This window comes from Megascapheus bottae, chromosome 11 (genome assembly GCF_031878675.1).
Source record: "Megascapheus bottae isolate mThoBot1 chromosome 11, mThoBot2.hap1, whole genome shotgun sequence".
NCBI classification, from domain to species: domain Eukaryota; kingdom Metazoa; phylum Chordata; class Mammalia; order Rodentia; family Geomyidae; genus Megascapheus; species Megascapheus bottae.
In genome coordinates, this window is record NC_143519.1 from 3,962,580 (window position 1) to 3,985,417 (window position 22,838).

A 22,838-nucleotide genomic window follows, 5' to 3' on the forward strand; every position below is an offset into this window, starting at 1 on the left:
AAACGACTCTTAAATAATATTCCTTGGAATTCTAAAAGGAATAAGCTGTATTTCATCAGATATGTAGGTTGTTTTTTTTTTAAGTTGGTGTTTGTGTGAATTCATCCAGCTCAGAAAGTACAAAAACTGCAAATAGGAAATGACATTTTGAATTTTAACTCCAGTATACTGCAGGGCATATACGGAATGTTTCTCCACCACGTTTCCCTAGTTTAACTCTTTTATGCTAAAATGAGCCTATGATGAAACGTAAAGACAAAGGTTGTATCTGCAAATTTGAATTAATTTGATGTTACAGTTCAGGCAGGAGAAAATTCTCAATAGGGTAGAATTATTAATAAATATATAATAGATAACTACTTTCAAGGCTCATTTTAATAGAGTTTTGTACGTTGTGGTAATGATAATGGATTTACTTGTTTTATTGATTTCTACTGAGCTTTCTAATAAGCTATAATATGATTAAAGATACCATGGCATACTAGTCAATCGAAGTAGTTAAAAACGTAATCATACAGAGAAAGAATATATAGAGAAAAACTGGACTTGGGGTGCTGCCTAAACCTCCCCACAGCACCAATGCTAAGTAGAAGGCCATTTGCTCTGAGAGTTAGGAGGAAGTGGAGGGGAGCAGTCTCTAAAAATGAAGGAAGTGCAGGGGATCTCTAAGGAGGGAGGGGGTGGAGGGGAGGGGTGTCTCAGGAGGGAGGGGGAGGAGGGGAGGGGTGTCTCAGGAGGGAGGGGGAGGAGGGGAGGGGTGCCTCAGGAGGGAGGGGGAGGGGAGGAAGGGTACCTCAGGGGGGAGGGGGAGGAGGGGAGGGGTGTCTCAGGGGGGAGGGGGTGGAGGGGAGGGGTGCCTCAGGAGGGAGGGGGTGGAGGGGAGGGGTGCCTCAGGAGGGAGGGGGTGGAGGGGAGGAGTGTCTCAGGAGGGAGGGGGTGGAGGGGAGGGGTGCCTCAGGAGGGAGGGGGAGGAGGGTATGATCTAGAAGCTGGGCTGCAGCTTGTCAGGATTCAAGGTAGCCCTGTTCACATTTCCATGCCACACAGACTGTGAAATCTGAGGCAGGGATTCTGTGTGTCAGTCAGGCTGTCATGACCAAACATAGCCATGTCATAGACCATTCCGGAGGGATTACCGCGTGGGGGAGGAGCTGCTGAGCATGTTCTGTTCTTCAGGGCTCCTGCTGGATCCAGTAGGGGCTGGGAAGTCATTTCTGGTGGCGCATGGTGCATGGTGCATGGCGTATGGCATGGCTTCAGGGCTCCTGCAAAGGGCCGCAGATGCTGGCTTAGCTTCTGTGCGCCTGGCCCTGTGCACTGCAGAGCGCACACTGGGGGAGGGAGGGACAGAGGAGACAGGGCAGGGTGGAAGCCTGGTGCCTGCCAGAGAGACTGGCTGCCTGGCCTGCCTTTGATGGTTATAAAGGTGGCAACCCCATTAAGGCAGAGAGCAGGGAATGCTCTGCTTCAAGGGCGCCCGCCTCTTTGTGAAGGGATAATGCAGTCACTGTCAGCAGAGGAAGAAGCAGAGGGGCTTCTCCACAGTTCTGGGAAAATTGCCTCTGCTGTTTGCATTCACCAAGACGTCCATTTGCCTCATTTAAACCAGGAGGAGGAAGGAGAGTGTTTGAAAGAACATAGCAATGTATCACTCTTTAAAAACAACAACCAAAAAGCCTGTTTAATTGTACCGACTCTATTTAAAATACATAATTTGTAGTAATGCCTCAGTTTTGTTTGCAACTCTGAATACTACAAAGAGTATTTTAGGAAGGCAATAATTTCCAACAGTGCATTACTTGATTTCTAGTGCTGTTCTGTTTTTCACATAATTTGTATAGTAATTTGATTATGCACATAATAACTTAATAAAAGCAATGCTGTAACAAAATAAGCCCATGTGGTATTCCAGATAATAATGTTATATAACGTATACTCTTCCTGTTTCATTTTTCACATAGATGTGGTTATTAATGCCATTTGGTTTGAGGAGGAATAACAGCTTTTAAAAGTGAAGTTAGTTGTGGAATCAAACTGTTATGAGTACTTTACTCAATGTTGCATTTTCAAATATCTATATCTTGAACTTTATAACACATGTATTCTTGAAGGACAAATGTTAGACAAAGACTTTAGGGGAGAAAAGATGCAGAAATGATTTTTTCCCCATTGGGTAGGAAATCAGTATGAAAGCAGTTTCTAAAAGCAAGACTGTGATTCTACAGTTTCTCACAAATAATAAGGTATGTTTTAATATAAAGGGATAAAATTATTGCTGACTTTGTTACCTTCTAATCAATCCTGGGAATAAAGAGCCCTAGGTCTGCCTGCTGTTGTAAGATGTCCCCACTTGTACTGTGAATTCAATTTAGCTAGTATTGATTGTTGCTGTGCTCTTCCTGAAGAAGATGGGCTTATGTAACATGCCACAGAGGCAGACAGAAATAAGCCTTTGCAACTGTGTAAGCAAACTACTCACATCTATTTTTGTCCTACTTATTTCCCCCAAATCTGGGCTGCGGAGATCTATGGCAGAGGGGTTTTCCTCTAGGATCTATTTCAATGCTCAAAGAGCTTCGTCAACTCCAGATCTCGGGTAGATTAAAATAGATTGAGAACCCGTAAACCCACAGATGAAGCTGACACCTTGGTATCTTCTCTCAGGTGGTTGGTTTATGTTTCCATATGCAGCACACTGCGAATGGGTCCTATCCCATTCTGTCTTGAATTCTTTACCACTCAAAGCTCCTGTGGCAAGAGATGATTCTGGGCTCTTGTCTAGCTGTCCTGTCCTCTTGGTTGGCTTCTGTCTTAGTGATCCTGTCACACTCTGTATCTTTATGTTGGGAGGTTTTGCTGCTATGCAATCTAGCTGATCTGACAGTTCAGAATTATGACCTGGGAGGCCTCTCTGTTGTTACTGTTGTTAACCACATGCAGTTTTGGCAAACTCTGACTTAGAGCAGACCTGTTTGCATCCCAGTTATTTTAGTTGCTTTATCTCAACCCTGAACTGCAAGAACTATAAGAGCTTCCTTTCAAACTTAGCACACTTTCCATAGAGAGGCTGGGAGACCAGAGAAAGGACATGGCCCTGAAGACAGTCCATCTTGGTTAATTAAAGCTCTGTCTACTTCCGTGATCCCAGGGTAGTTCCTTAAGGACCGGGTCAGATGAATTGTGCCTGGGACCCTATCCTCATGCACTTGATTTGCTGGCCCATCAGATCTTCTTGGTCAACTACCTACCCCGAGTAAAAAGGACATAGGGAGGTTTCCTGTTCCTCCGTATTTGAAATCTCTAGTCCTCCGAATCCCCTGGACTCTGGGCCCGGGAGCAGCCTTCTGATTAGCTCCATTGTTCCCCTGACTTTGAACCACTTCCTGGCCCTGTAAAGTAGAAGCCAGGCCCCAGGGTAGGAACAGTCACCCTGCCTTTTATTATCTTGGCTTTCTTTCCCAGTGCTTACGTAATAGTGACATGGAAGGAGGAAATTGCTGTGATTTGCAGGACTGCTGTGTATCATGTCTCCATTCTTTCCAGACCTAATTTGTGCACCCAAATTTAGACGCAAGGGACTTGATCGGGGTTGGTTTATTATAAATGCCCTACCTTTCTGAGCACTTTCAACACATTTCTTTGTCACCCGGCCATTTTGAAGTCTATTAATAGATAATTTTAAAGACGAAAAGCATTTTAAGGTGCTCAAGTACTCTCCTGAGATGAAACGCCAAACCTCCTGGCCCGGGATGATGCTGTCTGCCGTCATCCATCACACAGAGTGGTGGGGAGACTTTTGAAAGGTATTTTGTTCCCTAGGTTCTTTTTCCTCTTTGAACTTTGGGTGGTATTTCATGCTTCTGACTTGCTGTTTCAAATGCACTGATCAGTTCTGATACTCACAGTCGCACACACCCAAAATTAATGACCCATGGAGGACCACCACTCATTGTTGCCATACCTCAACCCAGTGTTGTGTTGTTTCCTTTTTCCTTTCCAGATCTTAAAATCTGAAGAAGGCTTTGAGGGAAAGCTCACAGGGAACACGAAATGTACATGGTTGACAGGCATGTTGAAATGCAAGAGGGGAAAATGTGAAACATGGATGTGTTGATATAGAACTTTTTCATGTTCAGGCATTTTTAAAATATTTTTTATTGTAATTAATAAAAGGGTTACATGATATTTGCCAGATAGAAGGTGCATTAACTCACATACAGTGATAACCTTTCACATGTCTTGATACCCATTTCCCTCCCCTCTACCCCCCCGTCTTGGTTTTACCCCCTCCCTATCCAATTTCGAATAACCAAATACAGATAAATCCAATATATCAGATAACAAATATATCAGATAACTGTAACAATTATTTCCAGTAGGAAGACAGCGCAGGGCCTGGAACCCTGGTGGGGGACGGGACAGGAAAGGGCACCCCCTCATGGGGAACCCGCAGCATAGCCTCCGTGATTTATGTGAGAGGACATTTGCGAGCAACAGTGCAAAATGTGCAAGCAGCTGATCCAGGCTAACCTTTAATTTCAAGAGCTGGAGGCCCGACAGACAGCTTCGCGTCTCACTCTTGCCTTGATTCCCCTTCTTACCCCATCTCAAGTAAAAGTTTTTAATCAGAATTATACTGTTAACTTCCTGTGTCTAGGCCAGCAATATTTAGCCTTCCCTCAGTGAGAAATGGGGCTTTGAGTCTGGACCCCGACTGCTGTGCTTGGTTTTAGGATGTCTACCCCAAACTGTCTTTGGCAGCTTGTTTCTATGCTGTTTCTTCTGTGCTCTCTCTCTCTTTCTCTCTCTCTTTTCCTTCTGCCTACTTTTCTTGTCTGCTTTTTTCCTTCCATTCTTACAAGTCCTACCTTCTTTGCATGCCTCACAAACCCCCTAAGGAAGCCATACATATTATATTGAAGTTTGTAATTTTCCTATGTGAATTTACTGTTTTATATATCTTGAAAAGCAAAAGAAAGAAAGAAAGAAGGGGAATATGGGTGAGTGTACGAATAGTAATCACATTAAAGATAACAAAAGGGACTTAATGGCTAACCAACTAACTAACGACAAAGAAAGCTATCGGCCTATCGGCCCCAACAAAACTGCACACACAAGTTCTGCTGAGGTAGGCCAGGGAAGACAGTGGACCAGAAAACCCCCTACCTGGCAGATGAGCTTTCTAGAGCTCAGGGAGACTGTAATTAATGTTAATGGAGAAATCTCCTTCAGAACCCAATTAAGCACTTAACTGCAGTCTTAATGACCTCTGCTCCCAGAGCCAGGGTATGGAGAGGGAAATTGATTTAACACCAGGGATGAAAGTCCAGACGCTGTTGGGCGTGGTGAGTGGACTTCTCTCGGTAAACAAGCTAACTCCCAAAACCTCCATTGGTTCTGAGTGTCTCACGGACCCCAGGCCCGCACTCTTGAGCTGGGCTGTGAAAAGGTGAGCCGCTGGGCTCTGGACTTCCCCTGATGTATAATAGCAGTTAGGTCTTGAGTACCTTATTATGCAGCAGGTGTCCCCTCCGTGAGAGGTGATCCTGGGCTCTCTCTTTATCTTGGGGCTGACATAATGAAGATTTCCTCCTGTTCAGACAGAATGCCCAGCCTCACCAGCCTGCAGCCCTCCCGCTTAAGATGAGGATTGATTTCACATTAACATGTGTTTCCCATGATGTATTTTCTCATTAAAAGCTTTAAATGAAATCTAAAAATGAATTTGTTCACTTAGGTCATTTATTATACTTCAAAATGCTTCCGGGGAGGGAGGTTGTGGCTAAGACACAGTTTCTATTTTATCCCAGGTCTCTCTAGTTTGGATAGTAGTATGCTGGGAGCTAACAGCCAAACAGAATTTTTTAAATTCTGTAAACTGTTCTAATAATGTCAGTTCTATGGAGCTGGTTGGCGCAGGCCAGGGAAGGAAATCAATTTCCAGGAAAGAGTTTAATGTCTGCAATGGAGGAGTTGGCATGCATCAAGGTGAGTCAGCCAACCCTCTAATGTGTGCCTGCTCTGACAAATCAACAGTAGAGTCAACAACTCAAGAGAGTACCTGTGAGGAAGGGGACAGCAAGGCATAGCGCTACCCCTCAAACTTTCCATTTGACAATAGCATTGCCTCTCCTGGCCTACTAACTTCCCAACGCTGGGTTGTGTTGGCTTTACTATCTTTTGGACACACAGAATGCTGGGAGTTTGCAAGACCGTTGGAGTGCCTGCTGGCATTGATCTGTCCCAATAGAGGAACGGGAGCTAGGCCTTAATGCCAACCTGCCTCATTATCTTATGTTATAGGACTTTCTAACTAGGCCACACTAGATCATAGTTGACTGGTTCATCCCAGCTAACCAGGAGACACAAATGAGATTCAGATGAACCAGATGCTACCGCTTATCTAAATGGACCGACGACTTAATAAGGTACCGTTCTTTTTTTCCCGTCGTATTTGCCTAGACTCTTCACGTATTAGATACTCAGGAAATGTTGATGGAATGAACAAGTTCTCATAAAGTTGATTTTATTAGATGGCTTTGTTTGGGGGTTACTTATGAAAAAAGAGCCCCACTTTTTGAAATGTGGGTGTTAGCCAACACTGTCATTAGTGAGGTTTTGTTAGAACTGATTACAGTTCATTTTTTTCTGAAAGATATATGTTTGTATGTGTGCTTGTACACACACACACACACACACACACACACACACACACACACACACACACACAGTTATCTTATCCTGCTAAGATACTTCAGGTTGATGCTGATAACTGAAATTCGAAGCCCATCACAAGTTGCAAAGGCTGGAGGCCTTCACACTGGAAAGATCCTTCCCTCTTCATCACTTGCTTTCCCTGGGATGTCACTCTCTTGGGACAAGCTGCTGTGTCCTGGGGAAGTGTTAATCATCTCCCCACACCTCCTCCTTTGTCTACCCAGACTGGTAAATCCCCAGCTCTTCACAGTCAGTTCTGCAGTCTACAATTGTAGAAAGAAGAAAATACTTCTGAAAAATAAAGTGTAAAGCCTTTAACTTAGAGAAATTACAGGCAATATTTAGCCATCATGTATGAGTTTGTCTTGAACGATGGTTTGGATGGGGTTGTAGGGCAAAGGGTAGGCGAATGAAGAGGACAAGAGCAGGGAAATGCAGACAAGGATCCAGTGTATGTCCTACAAAGTTAAGAGAAGGGAAGGGGTGAGTGGGGGAGACATGCGTTAGAAGGTTGAAGAGGTGACGTTGATCAAGATATATTGTATCTATAAACCGCTTTATTAAATGGCAACTCCCTTCTACAACTACTTAAAACTAATCATTTCAAAAGGAAGAGAAAAACACCTTCCACAGACATAATATTTAGCTGATTATTTTCCTTAGGACTTGCACCCTCTGTGTCTTAAGTCTTAGCAATATGCGATATTCAAACCTGTGAACAATTAAGGCACCATGCTGGAAACAAATCTCAAAGTGTGTTTCCTACTTAGAAAGTCTCCTTAGTGGAAAACTGTGTTAATATTTTTGTTGTCGAGTCAAGCAACAAAACACAGGTGGCAAGAGATAGTGCAAGACTCATGGGTCAGATGGTTCAAGGCTCGGCAGATTGGGAGAGAGGGTCGGGAGCGTGGAAGGGACGGGCCTGGTAGTAACTGAGGATGGATGGGTGTACCATTCTTTCTAGAAAAAGGTAGTAGGAAACTTTATATTCAATGGCAACGAAGTAGAAGTATTCGATGCCTATGTCTATAAAGTGGAAGAGAGGTCAAGAGTAATGGGAGCTTAAACTTTCATAGGCTAAGATAGTTCAGAATGATGGTACAGCACCTGTAAGCATTTTCTATGATGTTCTGATGCATTGTTTTGTCCAGTCCATATAGTAAATCCATTCTGCTGAAATAAATCTCCTGGAACATAAAGCACAAAGACCATATTCCTATCTGGGTTTGTTGTAAGACTCAATGTAATACTTTGATCAACATTTTCCATTTGTTCATCACATTCCTCATAAGACTCAACAGCATCTGTTGCCCATGAGCATCATTTACTTAGCAGCAGCAGCATAAGCGATGCTCATTTTAGTGTCAGGCTGATGTGCAGAGGGGTTACAGTTACCTATGTAAGGCAAGGAGTATATCGCTTTTCGAACATTGTTACCCGCTCCCACATTTTTCTCCCACTTCCCCCGCCTCCAGCTCCCACCCCACGAAATTGTAAAGTTCATTTCCAGTATAGTGTCCTGTGAGTATCACAGTTGCACTGGTTTACACTTTGCCCTTTGTCACGCCATTTTCCCTTCCCAAATTCAAACAAACATATATAAAGTACACCAGATACTAAAATCAGATACAGTGACAACAGGGAATAAGCCATAGAGGAAAAAAAAATCCTGAAAGAAACAAGAAGTAACTACACATAGTACAACCACAAAAAAGCCTCTTGTTTCCATAGCTTAGAGTTCATTTCACTTAGCATCATGTTATATAGTCATATGTCCATAGCTATTGAGTTATTATGATCTCTGCTAGGAGACCCCTGAACATATACTAGACACTACAAATGAGGAAACCCTGTAGCCTATGTTTCTTTGGTTCTGCCTTACTTCACTTAATATGATTTTTCCAAGTCTTTCCATTTCCTTACAAATGTGTCTTTCTGATGGCAGCATAGAATTCCCATATGTCCACAAATGAGGCCACACTAAAGCTACCAGCACAACCATGTTCATTGCAGCACCATTTACAATAGCTAAGATATGGAACCCACCCAGACGCCCCTCAGTAGATGAATGGATTGAGATTTTTACTTTCTAAAGATAAAAATCAAACTATAGTTTTCAGTAGACTCTGGCTTCTTTCCATGGTTACATCAACACAGCTTCACCTTTCTGAGCTTTCCACTCTGTCACCTTTCCAATGTGATCTCTGTCCTCAGGACACCGTGTCGCTGAGGAGGCAGTGTGTGTTTCACTTCTGGATGCTTCCAGGGGAAGTCCTGCACTTTTGGCTCAGAGGCTCCTTTGGGAAGCAGCCACAGTTCAACCTAAGGGGGACAGTTTGGAAAGTTTCATGTGTGTGGCTCATAAGGTTTTGTTTGCTCCTTTGTTTATTTCACCTGTAAGGAATGGCTCATTTCTGGGTCCATTCACTATAAGTGACAGAAGGCATTTTGTGATAAGATAATGAAGTGGAATCTAGCCATCTGAAGAGCCTCCAAGAGTTCCCTGTGGTGCTATGAGTTCAGGACTGAATTCGGGGATAAATAATGGCTCTTTGCATTGAGTTCTTAGCACCTCTAACAATGGGAGGTTAATGGACAAGATCATATTGTTATTTTCATTTGAGAACAAGCATTTTAAAATCCATTTTCACAGTAGATGGTCCCTCTCTGCATTAGTTCATCAATATTTAAGTTTAAATGTTTTTCAAACCTTCTCACTTTAATATGAAATTGGTATGTTTGTTTTATTCTATTTCCACTTGTTTTTTTTTCAGGAAATTTAATTTCTGGTATAGAATCATACAGAAAACTTATTAGCCATGTATCTTTATCCTGGCTATTGATTTGTAGTGATTTTCAATTGGAATAAGTAAAAGTTCAGCTTGGAAAAATGTGCAATGTGGAGACAAATTGCTAGCTTTAAATATTGGCATTGCAGGAACAGATATTAGTATTTTCACTAGTGTTTTTATATCACTAAGAATTGCAAGTATGTGTACATGCAAAGACATAAGTCATCAGTGAACCCAAAGATATATCCTCCAAAGAAAATACATAAAAGGAGATGCCACATGTTGTGATACTCTATGTAGACAGATTTCAGTATCACCATGGAGGTTTTCTCAGTTTGACCAGAGAATGAAGCAGAAGCAACCTCATCCTTCTAAACAAGGCCCCTGCAGAGCAGGAGCTACGTTTTCCACAATGGCCACCAGTTCCAATATTCACGAGCAGGAATTCCAGAAACCACAGTTTTCATTAATGATTGCACTGTCTTAAACAGCATATCTTTATATGCCAATACATGGTTCTTGTTTTTGTAAGTAGGAAGAAGTTTTACTACAGGGTGGCAGTTGCACTCCAGGGGGAAACATTTTGGATAGGATCCAGTGGGTAAACTTCATGAGGGAAAGGATTACTTGTTTGTTAAAGATGGGGAAACCCAGGATAGGGTTGATTTCCCTTGCTGTAAGGACAGCAAGGGAGATGCGGTCAGATGCATGATGGGAGCCTGCGGTCTGGCAAGGCTCCTGAAGGAAAGGTGATGTCATATTACAGTAGATTTCCCATAGTGCCAAGCTCAGTGTGGGTAGGAGGGAGGAGAGACTTAGGGCTTTACTATTTTAAAAAGAAAAATTGATTGTGCGAGTGGGCAGGTAACCAGGCTAGAAGTGCGAGGGTCTTTAACATCTTGGGATCAGCATGGAAAAGAAACACACACTGACAGCAACTACAGATGCAAGAAGATACATGAGGGCAGAGAGGAGGACAGGGAGACGGGAACAGAACACACCAGGAGTCAGGAGACTGCCCTAGCAGGAAGAAGTCAAGGATGGCAAGGGGTCAGTAAGAAATGAGTGACCAGCAGCTGGACAGGTCAGCAGAGAGGCCAGGAAGAGCAATAGCAAAGTGAGATCGAGAGAAAAGAAATCAGAGGGGCCAGTGAGCATGACAGAAACAGTTTACTCATGAGAAGAGAGAGACACGTCGGCTTCATGTCATGACACTTCATGGTGAAGGCACTTAGTTTCGTGATTTTCCTTTCCTCCTGGGTGTGCAAGTCACGTGGGGACCTGTGCGTTCACCTTCTTTGCTCCGAGAAACACAGAGGGGTGGACTTGCATTGTGTCCATAGCCCTAACATGAACACACCCTGGTGAGCAGGCTGGGGATAGGCAAGCCCAAAGCTTCCAGAAGATTCTGTCTCCTGTGTGAACTGACCGTGGGATTCTGAAGGCGGCAAGGTACCCTGAATATGTCAGCTCGGGCAGTGTTACTGCCTCTTGTTTTTCCCGCAGGATCGATGCCTGCTTTCAATTTGCAGTGTGTGTTCACTGGATATTGACACGAATACAGACATCCAGACGTGTGAGTGTGGGCTTTTGTTTTGAGTTTCACACCCACTTAAAGCTATAACCACATGCATTAGAAACCCAAGAGAACTTCCCAGGCACTTCTCTTGCTGACCAAAGCTTACAAACCTAATTAGCTGAGCCCCCCACATGCCAAACTCAGGCCACTAAAGTTGGAGAGCTGACCCAATAAAATGTACCAACAGATGTGACAGAGGAGGGAAGAAAGTCCTTAGGCATAATGTTCCCAGTACCAGTTTGAACTCAGGGCTTCGTAATTACTCAGCTTGCTTGTACAAGCTGGTACTGTACCATTTGCACCATACCTCCAGTCCAACATTTTGCTGGTTATTTTGGAGATAGAGTTTATGCACTTTTCTTCCCAAGATAGCTTCCAACCTCCATCTCTTAATCTTCTGGATTCTAGCCTCTTGAGTAAGTAGAATTTCAGGAGTGAGCTATTGGCACCCAGCTACCATTTTTTTAAAAATATCTGACAATTTTCTTGATAATTTAAAAAAACTATAGCCACCATATTAATTTTTTTTCTGATCAGGCTAACCATCTGCCATGGATTGCACAACCACTGTGTAGATTATGAGAAGGGAGGCAAGCTTATCTAAAAGTAACAAGAACCTGGCTTTGTGGAGAGCAGTCCAAAGAATTTTGTGATTTTGTGGCAAGCTGTGCATGGCAGAACTCTTCTCCAGAACGATCCTGGCATCCCCTTGGTCACGTCTCATGCTTGCTTCCTGTTGACTTCCCCGCTGTGCTATGGACTCTGTCTGCAGCACCACGGCTCACCAAGGCCTGGTTCTCTACTTCCTTCCCCCTGTCTCTGAAAAACAGCTAGTTCTCCCCTCCCCATCTCTCTCTCTCTCTCTCTCTCTCTCTCTCTCTCTCTCTCTCTCTCTCTCTCTCTCTCTCTCTCTCTCTCTCTCTCTTTTTGCCAGTCCTGAGCCTTGATCTGGGGTCCTGAGCACTGTCCTTGGACCAAGGCACGTGCCCTGCCACTTGAGACACAGCACCACTTCTGGAATTTTTTTGTGTATGTGGTACCCAGGAATGAACCCAGGGCTTCGTGCATTCTAGGCGAGCACTCTACCACTAGGCAGTATTCCCGGCCCAGCCAGTTTCCGTGAACACTATGCCTTCTTGGACAAAACCCAGTCTTCCTGGAATGTGTGGCCCTGAGTTCAGAGTCATCACTCTCTGAGACTTAGATAGCTGATCCTCTCCCCACCTGCTGTCACCTGTCACACCTTCCAATGGACCCCCAAATCGAGGTGAGCGTAGAGGAGTTCTGGGTCGAGGCCCCAGGCATCAGCTCAGGACTCCAGGCTGAGCAGGTGCAGCTTGTGGGTGGAAATGGAGTTCTTTTGCCACTCTGAAATAAAGCAATGGGCAAAACCGGAGCAGAAGGATGAGGTGGGGATCACTGATGCACACAGAGACGTGACGGCCTCGTGGTGGGCTCTTTCGACAGCTACGACCGGCCATCAGCTCCATCTCCACAGGCCGAAGCCCCATTTTAGAATCAGGAGGCTCTGCTAGGAGACATGAGGTACTTCCTGCTCAGGGGCGCGGTGCCTGCTGGCCCCAGGGCCACGTCTTTCCCCTGCTCCTCCTGGGAAGTCTGGGAGGTGAGAGCTGCCCGCACACAGGCTCACCTGAAAACGTCCCGCCGGATCCTGCCTGTGTAATACTTGCATAACTCAGTCTCCTTGTGTGTAATGTGTCCACCAAACATGTCTCAAGGATTTTTCTAGGGGAAAACAATACTTTGAGGGGGAGAAAATTGTGATCCTAATAAGCTGTTCTCTCTTAGGCTGGCATTGTAATGCAGCCTGCCCCTGGTTTAGGGTGTGGCTTGAGAATACTTCCTTCAACTATCAATCCAACCAGCCATAGAAAGTACCTTTTAAAAGACCAACAAAGAAAAGTTTTTTCCAGCACTTTTCTATACAGGAGAGGACCACGTCAATGCATGTGAGAGCTCCAAGCTCCGAGCTCCAGAGACGGCGCAGTTCTCAGGAAACCAGACAAGCAGGCCCTTCCCTGCTGGCTCTCCTTGAAAATCCCATGGCACTTTCATAAGATCAGTGTTCTTTTCCAGAGAGCCTAATGCCAGCATGAAAGAATTCAGCTTTATGCGGTTTTCTCCCTCTGAAACTTCTAGAAACATGTGGCAAAATACGTTGGAGCCAGTTTTTTCTCTCAACATCCTAAGCCTGGAATCCACCAGCGTCCATTTACCCCATTTGTCAGAAAATTGCTGGTTGTATTTCTTTACTTCATTCTGGCAAGGAAGTTCTTCTTCATGAGTTGACATTTACCTCCGTGACACCCCTGACAGCATCCAAATGTTTTCCAACACTGTATTTCACTCTTCAAGTCATCTAGTCTGGAGAAGAGTTTCCTTGCTCCACAGGCCAATGCTTCCTGATAAACCTTGGGATGTTTTAGCACTTATGCTGTATGCTCACTCTGCTTCTGCCACAAACCTATCTATACAGAGAAAAGACAGCTCCCCCGCTGTATAAAAATATTTCCCCACTAGAATCTCTTGACACTAAAGCATTTCTCCTGTCTTTTCTATTCTGTGTTGGGTGATGGAGTTTCTTCCCCTTGCTTTCTGACATATCTTATGCCTAGAGTTGAAGTGCAGTAGTTGAGTTCACTCAGCACCCAGAGCCTCTCACCGCACATAGACACATAGCAGATGCCCACCTCAGAGCTGTGGGGCAGGGGTCTCACCCCAGAGGGCAGTGTAGCCAGCAGAAGATCTTGAACTCTGCTGTCAACTCCGAGACTGATGGCTGTGGCTGCTTTACCTTCTACCTAAAGTTTGGAACTACGTAAATGCATAGACTAGATGTCTGGATAGGCCTGTATTGTGTAGACATAACTCAGAATACACTGTCTGTGAGAGCAAAGTGTCCCCCATGAGGTGACAGGGGTAGCACGACCTGCCACTCAGAAGCCATCGTGATAGGAGTCACTGGGGGAAAGCTTCCGCCAGGCTGTGGTGCCCACTTGAGCCTAGGGGGAGGTGAGCAATTCCCCGAGGTTATGTAGGAAAGCTTTGTAAAAAGAAATCGAGCCAGGCACCAGTGGCTCACACCTATAATCCTAGCTACTCAGGAGGCTGAGATCTGAGGATTCTGGTTCAAAGCCAGCTCAGACAGAAAAGTCCCCATGTGACTCTTATCTGCAATTAACCACTCAAGAACTAAAAAACAAAACCAGAAATGGCACTGAGCTATTGGTAGAGTACAATCCTTGGCTCAGGGACAGTGCCCCAGACCCTGAGTTCAAGCCCGATACTAATCAAAACCAAACCAAAACAAAGGAAGTACATAGGCTTCTGAATCCCAGAAATACAGGAAGTGAAATTTCCATGATAGACTTAGATATACATAGGTCTATCATATCCAATCGCCACTACTTCCTAACACAGTGGTCAGTAAAACTAGCAATGCCCAAGGCATAGACGATTCTGAAGTTACTGCTTGGTTTATATCATAAATGTTTACTCAAAGTAACATCTGACTTTCATGCTCATCACATCCATCTTAAAAAAAAATAATAATAACTGTTCAATCACTACTGCCCTAAAAAGCCCCCAAGAAAGAGAAAGGGAGAGAGACAGGGAGAGAAGTTGTATTTTCCTGTTTCCTCAAATCGCATGGATAACGAAGCGGCGTTGGTGTGGGTTACAGTGCATCTGATATCGGCATGACATCCACAGTGTCCATTCTCTGGGCGATCTTCATAGAGCTCCCTGGTTTTCAATGAGATTGTAAGTCATGGCTCTGCTAGCCAGCCTTCACTGGCTGCGACTGTCCCGCCAGGCTGCAGTTGCAAAGGCCTTAGCACCATCTTGTGTCACACAGAGGAACTACCAGATGCCTTGCACACTGCAGTAAATAACCAGTCTGGCAGCTGGGTCATTCGTTATGTCCTTTCCTTTATACACGTTGGATTCTGAGAACCTCAGTTCCTGCTTTAGCCCGCTGAGCTACGTTAAATGTGATGACAGAATACCCAGGCATGCTATGAGGAGCTCGGTCATCACTCTGCTCTCAGACCACACACCTCCTTGCTGTGTTGTCTGCTGTTCTGTAACCCTGCTGTCATGGGGGTTCGCCCAGGATACTCTTGAGTACGGCTTGTCCTTTGTCACAGGCAGACCTGCTGTCATCGTCCTGTAGTCCTGATTCTTGTCTTTCTGATTGTTTTGCAGATTGTCTACAAAGCCTGGCTCTGTTCCCAGTATTTTGAAGTCACACAGTTTAACTGCAGAAAGACAATTCCTTGCAAGCAATACTGTTTGGAGGTCCAGACGAGGTGTCCGTTCATATTGCCCGATAATGATGAAGTCATCTACGGAGGCCTCTCCAGCTTCATCTGCACAGGTAGGGGCGGGCGGGCCGTGTCCAGCAGCCTGGCCCTGCTGGCTGCTTTTCACCTTGTTCCTTCCTGCTGCAGCCGTGCAGCACCACTGGTAGTTTTCCACACCTTCTCTCTGAGAGCCCTGACAACCCCAAACTCTCGCAACACTTGTAGCATCCACGCTGCCGTCCTACGAATGACGTGGAAGTGAACACGGAAGGGGGAAAGGCGCTTCTTTACACTAGTGACCAATGCACAGTGTCTGCTCTGCCTCCCATGTTTCCAAGGACAGAAGAAACATCTGGCTAGGCCGTGCATGCATGCCTGTGTGTGTACATGTGTGCACCATATATATATGTATTTGTTTGTGTGGATTCATATGTGCATTTTATGCACTTGTAGTTGCGTGGGCAGTCTGTGTCTGTGTCTCTGTGTGCAGGTTTGTATACGTGTGCAGATGTCTGTGTATGCTTGTGCATGTGTGGTTGAGTGTGGTTGTATGTGGATATTTATAGTGAGTCACACAGTGAGTGTTAGATATGATTGGATCATACGTTTAGCATTTAAAAATGTTTACTTCTTTCAACAAAGATCTCAGACTGGACCAAACACTGGCAACAATACTTTGTTGTTATTTTTTTCCTAGATACTTACGAGTGTTAGATAATTTAGACACAGAGTAAGACATAAAGGCTTAACGTAACTTTCTTTAAAAGAAGTGAATTCTAAGGAAACGACGACATTCTCTGCTAGACTGGCATGATAATTGCTCCCTGTATTATTTCTCTTGTAGTTGACAAAGCCTTTGCAGGACGTTGGTGGAATTGTCTTTACTCCAAGCAGACACCTTCCAGAAGCATGGAGAAACACAAACTCCCTATTTGTATATCAGGTGACAGAGTTTTCCTGAAACAGAGTGTCCTGTTGAGATCAATCAGATTATTCTCAGACCCCCCTGTCCATTCGCCATAGGGGTTTCCAGGACCCATGGACGAGGGGTACTCAGGCCTTCCCTGGCTGAGGCCTGAACCTCCACTCCCTGTGCGAGGGCCTCAGCTGCTTTGAGGTTTAGATGATTTTCAGGTGGCCTTTCTATTCCAGAGACAAGGACAAGAATGACACTGACATAGAAGCAGAGGAGGGAAGAGGAGAAAGAAAGGGAGAGGAGAAGGAGGACGTGAATGTCTTCTTGTTTTCTGATACAAATTCACCAGACACAGTCTATTTGAAGTTCACACAGACCTTTAACCACGTTGAAATTTAAGGCTAGTGCCTTCTAACTGCCACATCCATCAGCCTCCTCACGGCTGTCCTGGGGGCTGGGGGTGCCCTCCTTACCCCTGCCCTCAGAGGGCTCGGCCGAGCCCCGCTGTGGGCCAGGTCTGCGGCTGGGCTGCTGCGCAGGCCCTCGAGGGTCAGGGCAGCCTTAGACCCGGCTGTGAGGAGGGAGGAAGGACACTGCGGAGGCCTCTGGAGGAGTCGTGGAGCCGGGGCTCATGTGCAGAGCCCCAGTGGGCCCTGCCCATACCAGATCTCACAGCTCCAGAAGACCCACGCAGGCCTGCAGGCCTGAGCCTCCCAGTAAGTTTGGGGTTTTGCGAGCAGCCTGGTTCCTTTCCACACCATGCGTGAAGTGTCCACACACGAGTTTCCCGCAGAAGAAGAGCAGGGCCACCACTCTCCACCTCCCGGGGGCTTCTGAGAGCCCGAGGCCACCATGGCTATGACTCTAAGTGACGGCACATGGGTGCGTGGCAATGCCAAGGTAAAGTCAGCACTCAGCTGGGCTGCTGCTGCACTGACGCCTCTCTGCCCTGCAGGTTTGAACCTGGGAGGCTCCTGGGAGGCCTGGGGTGCAGGTGGTGACCTCGGACGCAGGCCTTCCACCCTCCACCCTCGGGAGTGCCTGGGCCTGGGCAAGTGGAGGAATCCAGGCTTGTTTGTTCTGTCCACTCCACGCACGCCCAGGATGCCCAGATCCAGAGCCAGACCAGCTTGGCCCGGGGCTCCTGCCTTGTCTACCAGTGGGGGGGGACCCCCACTCGTGACAGTCCTACTCATGCGTCACCCTAAAGTTTATCCCTTTAAAGTCATGACATAAAAAGGGCACAGGTTAGATATACATCCTAAACTCTCAGGACATAAACTGTCACTTCAGAGTCGTATCACATGCACACATGCTAACACAGACACCTATACACATGCACAGATACACACACGCGTGTCTACACACGTACACGCTACATATGACATATGCACTCACACCTAGGTGTGTCCATGCCTGCCTGCACACTCTCTCACATACACACACCCACGTGGATCTCCACCTCTGGAAGTGCAGAGCGCACAAAAATGTCTCCACAGGCCACCCCGTTCACCTAGAATTTGGGTAATGGTTGTGGACTTCAATATTTGCGGTGCCTTTCAAGGCCATAGCCTAACCTTTTTTTTCTTTTTTGTCAGTCATGGGGCCTGAACTCAGGGCCTGGGTGTTGTCCCTGAGCTCTTCCGCTTAAGGCTATGCAAACATCAGATGTGTTGGAGAGTGTGAGCTCCCCGGATTAGAACAGAAGGAGACAAGTGAGGACCTGTGTCGGGATTCAGTCCCTAGGTCAAAGCACGTGGAGTCAGAGCTGAAAGAGGCTGAGCTGTCCTCAGCCCCTGTAGGCCTTCTGGGGATGCTTCCTGGGAATTCTGGAGAACAGAAAGCTCCAGACAGGCTCTCTGTGAATGGGCTGGAGAATGAGGGATGATGGTTAGGGACTTGCTTTTCTTTCTTTTGTGGTGGAATTGAGGAGGCACTAAATGCGGTCTTGTACTTTGCAAGGCAGGGGCCCTTCCACTTTTTTCTTTCTTTCTTTCTTTCTTTCTTTCTTTCTTTTTTTTTTTGCATTGACTATTTTCAAGGTAGCATTGTGATCCTCTTACTTACACTACTTAAACTTCTTGGTGTTACTGGAAATGCCCGGGTGGGCCTGGAACTGCCAGCTTCCCCTCCTCCCGGCTTTCCACTTCACTAGTGAGCAGGATCCCCCAGGACTCTTTAATCCTGCCTTTTTTTTTTGGTGGGTCCTGGGGCTTGAACTCTGGGCCTGGGCATTATCCTGAGCTCTTCAGCTCAAGGCTATGGCCCTATCCCTTGAGCCACAGTCCCACTTAATCCTGCCTTTCTAACATGGTATCACTGCATTAAAATTGAGTTAGTAAGGCAACTGGATAGTAAAGGTGTTACTCACATTTGCAGGCTGAGAAGGGAGCATGCTCTTTTTGCCAGAATTTCATTTTACTATGGAGTAGTTTTCGTCCTTTTCACTGTGACTTTCTTATTATTTGCTTGACTCCAGGGGGTTATAAGCTATATCTCTGCTTTTACTGTATGCTAAAATATGTGCCATAATGGGAAGAAATTTAGAAGAATAAATGTGGTGAGTCTAGATTTATGTTCTTTCTCCTCTGTAATATTTTTCCCAATTAAAAAGCCTGTTTTACTTCCTTTTCCCCCCAAAATGCTTTCTTTCTTGCAGTTGTACTCATTCCAAGAAAAAAAATTACTGGAACTTCTCTGTTCAGTTCTTAATCCTGCTTTAACAAACAGACACAGGCTTGGTGACTTTTACCATCATGTCCTTCAGCAGGTCAGAAACTCCACCCAGCTCATGTGACTAGTATATAAGTGCCTGCAGGCCAGTTCTGTCCCTAGCACCGAGGTCTGTAACTATCTTTCAACCTTTAACAAAGATAGTCAACAAGACTCAGTCTTAGGAGACAGGTCCCTATTTCTTTTCGGGCATACAGCCAACAATTGTCATTGTATCAACCCTCAGCTTTCTTCCTCCATCCTCAAAGCCAGGAATGGTGGACAGGTTCAGTAATGTCACATTTTCCTTGACAGCCACCTGCGGTAGGTTACTGTCACATAGGCAGTCCCTCAGGCAGAAACCTTATTTTTCATTTCTTTCTCTCATATACCATACACTGTGTACCTATTCTGGATAGATAGATGAGAGAGAGAGAGAGAGAGAGAGAGAGAGAGAGAGAGAGAGAGAGAGAGAGAGAGAGAGAGAGAGAGAGAGAGAGAGAGAGAGAGAGAGAGAGAGAGAGAGAGAGAGAGAGAGAGAGAGAGAGAGAGAGAGACCCTGTTGCCATCTCTGTCCCGTGTGGATGGTGGTTGAGAAATCTGGAAGCATAGCTCTGTCACCACTCTAGTCCAAGCTCCAAGGACAGGTCCACCCATTTCCCCTCACCTCTGTGCTCCCTTTTCTGTTTCTGCGTTGATTTCATCGACAGAGTCACATGAACACCTCTCATTTTAACAACTTCAGCAGGAGACCCCTCAGCTTCAGTTATGACGACATGTCCTGTGCCGGCATCTCCCATCCACAGCTGAAAAACGCACAGGAGATAGGATGGAGTTCTCTACCAGGAAGACTCAGGTTTCTCCTGCATGCCAGGGTGTGTGTGTGTGTGTGTGTGTGTGTGTGTGTGTGTGTGTGTGTGTGTGTGTGTGTAAGAGAGGAAGATGGTTAGTCCCACCTGAACTGCACACATAGAATCAGGAAGCACTTTCTTTTCCCCAAATACAAATCTAAGTGCTTTCCTTAGAAGAGATAACATGTTCAGTAGACTTGAAATGAAGAAGTCATGTAAATTTCCCAGAGGCCTCGTCTTGAAAACGGCTGAGGGAAGCCTCAAGCCCCGCCTCTGTCCCTGGCCATTGTCATTAACAACAATGTCTTCCAAACCAGCATCACCTTGCACCCAGCACTCATGACCAGGGGATGTTATTCAGGGCAGTAAACCAGGTCTTCTTAAAAACCTAACCACGCTGATCACATATCATAAAGTGCTACAGCATTTTTCCTATGAAGTTGTGGTCATTATTATGTTTCTACCAGAATGTATATGTATAATTCAAAAACATTTAGTAAATGTGAGGAAAAAACCAGTGAGAGAGCCCCTCTGTACCGCCAGCAGGAAAATAAAATTCCCTAGCATGCGTTCTGTTTGCCATCATGAAATAAGATATGACTGCAATGCATCATGCACTTCTGCACAACATCACAATAGATGAGCATCATGTAAATAATCTGTTTTACTGACAATTTTCTTCTTTCCCATGTTTACTGCATGAGAAGTGCTACTGGAAATACATGGATGTACTTACATTCTTACAGCCAAGCATTTCCATATTTTCTTGAAAGCAATTCCTTGAATCGGACCAAGAAGGTCAAAGGGCTTGAAAAAAATGTCATTTGATGTTTATTTCCCCAAATTCAGACCTTTCCTAACTGGATAGCGTCCTGGCTTCTCTGACTCTGCTGCAGACACGGGGCCAGTTCTTGTTACAGAGGTAGAGTGTTTTCAGCAATGCTGGTCAGCATTTGTCTCGAGCAAAATCTAAAATCTAAAATCACAACTTTGCCACACACTTCATGTTTCACAGACTTCTGAATCAAGCTATGAATACTATTTCTCTCTGGCTCAGTGCAGGCAATGCGTATTTCTGAAGTCCAGCTCTGTTTATGAGGTGTTTACAAGGCCTGGCAATTGTTAGCAGGCATGAGCAGGTGGCTGCCTGAACACAGCCCTGCGGTGATTTTGTGTGTGATTACAGAGTCTGCATTTTCTTTTAGAAACGAAGGCAGGAAATGTTTGTGCGCTGACTACCCCGGTGAATCAAAGACTTAACAGTACTGTCTCTCCCATTACAGCTGAGGGCTTGAGCTACCACAGCCATGGAATCATCCATCTAGTTTCCTATTTTTAAGAATTTTCTTTTATTCTTTTACAGGCTCCTCATTACCAGGGATTTTCAAAAATTTCCAAAGACCGTAGGTAATGCATATCCACTGATAGTGCTTTGAGATATGTCCCTCGTGCCAACAGAGCTAAATTACAGCACATAACTAGGAAGAGGAGAGAAGTCATCTTCTCGATAAGGAACATATGGCTTTCTTTATCCAGCTTCTTGGGAGACGAGGTGAAGGAAAGCCTGGTTAGCACGCAGCGTGATGTGAGAAGTGGGTCCCTGAGAGAGGTCCAATTTCCTCTCGTTCTGAAGTATAAACTCATGTGGAGCTCTTCAATTTTTTCATCTCCAAAGCTCTTCATGAAACTCCTTCCCATGGGCGAAAGAAATCCAGCCTGAGAAGTGAGAATGCGTTAGCAGTGTATCTGGGACAGTGGGGAGGCGGGAGGATGTGGAGTTGTAGATTTTACCTGCTCCTGATCACTCTGGCCATCTGCAGAACACAGAACTGGGGCAGGACACCCTGAGGAGCTCTGAGTAGATGCACCAAGCCTGCCCACCTAGGCTTCTCGCCTCTCCTCTAGGAGTTCACAGCCCTTCTGGGCATCGTTCCGTTAAGTTCTGCCAGCATGGAGGCAGCTCTCCAAGGGTTCATTAGAACTAGAGTGGAAAATTAGAAGATATATTTGGTGAATGTACATTCTGTGTCCATTAGCTTTTTTTCTTGCCCTTTTCTCAGAATACATTTTGCATAATTAGAAACAATCGTGGCCACCATTTTTTGGGAAAATAACAATGTGAAATGTGATATTTGACACCACGTGTGGGTTTTCTGTTTAGACTATATCCTCTGGTTGCAGACAGTTTTTGTTCCAGAAAAAGGCTGGAGAGGTTTGGGAACATTGGTTGAGGAAATTCTCTGCTTAGCTTCAAGACATTTCAGATAGGCGGTTTGTTTCTAACCTCTGAGTATGCTCTTAATGAAGGAATAAATGTCTGAATGTCTTTGTTGCCAATCCAATGTGGCCTTTGATCTTAATTTCAATTAGTATCATTCTTGGGGTTTTGAGCAATGAAAACTCTTAATATGCAGTTCCATTTTGGCTCTGAACTGCCTGTGCTTACCCAGGTCTGTGTGGGTCTTTGAAGAGCCTGGGACAGTTTGCTATCTGACATTCACAGAGGGAGGCTAGACCTGAGAACCCTCAAGAGACCAGTCTATGGATGCATGAATAGTTTATACATAAGCACCATGTTTGTGCCATTATCTGTCTACCCATTGTAGTTTATGTAAAGCATGTTTGTACAATTATATGTCTACACATTGAGTTATGTAAAGCATTGAATTTACACAAAGCACCACAGTGAATGGCATTATTATTGTCATTTTCTTGATTAATAGTGACTATCTAGTGTAAGGTGAAAAGGCTTATGAACTTTTGTAACTATTGACAAAAGTAAAGTTTCTACAGAAAAATAATGCGAATATCTGTACCAGACACATATATCTCTGGATCACCTTCTGATTAGCCATGGCCACATAAACATAAAGACCAATAATGATTTGCCAGTGACAACATTAAAAAAAAGTTCAAAGATTATATAACACGATACAAAGAAAATAA

At 45.0% G+C, this 22,838-nt stretch overlaps 1 protein-coding gene across 2 annotated transcripts in view; it reads left to right on the forward strand.

Annotated features, from left to right (window-relative positions):
* Nalf1 (NALCN channel auxiliary factor 1) overlaps positions 1-22,838 on the forward strand; it is a 416,297-nt gene that overhangs the window by 383,880 nt on the left and 9,579 nt on the right. For both annotated transcript variants that reach the window (XM_090341894.1, XM_090341895.1), the window contains exon 2: positions 15,316-15,487. In XM_090341894.1, coding sequence (XP_090198020.1) covers positions 15,316-15,487 — 172 coding nt within the window. The remainder of the gene's footprint in view (positions 1-15,315; positions 15,488-22,838) is intronic.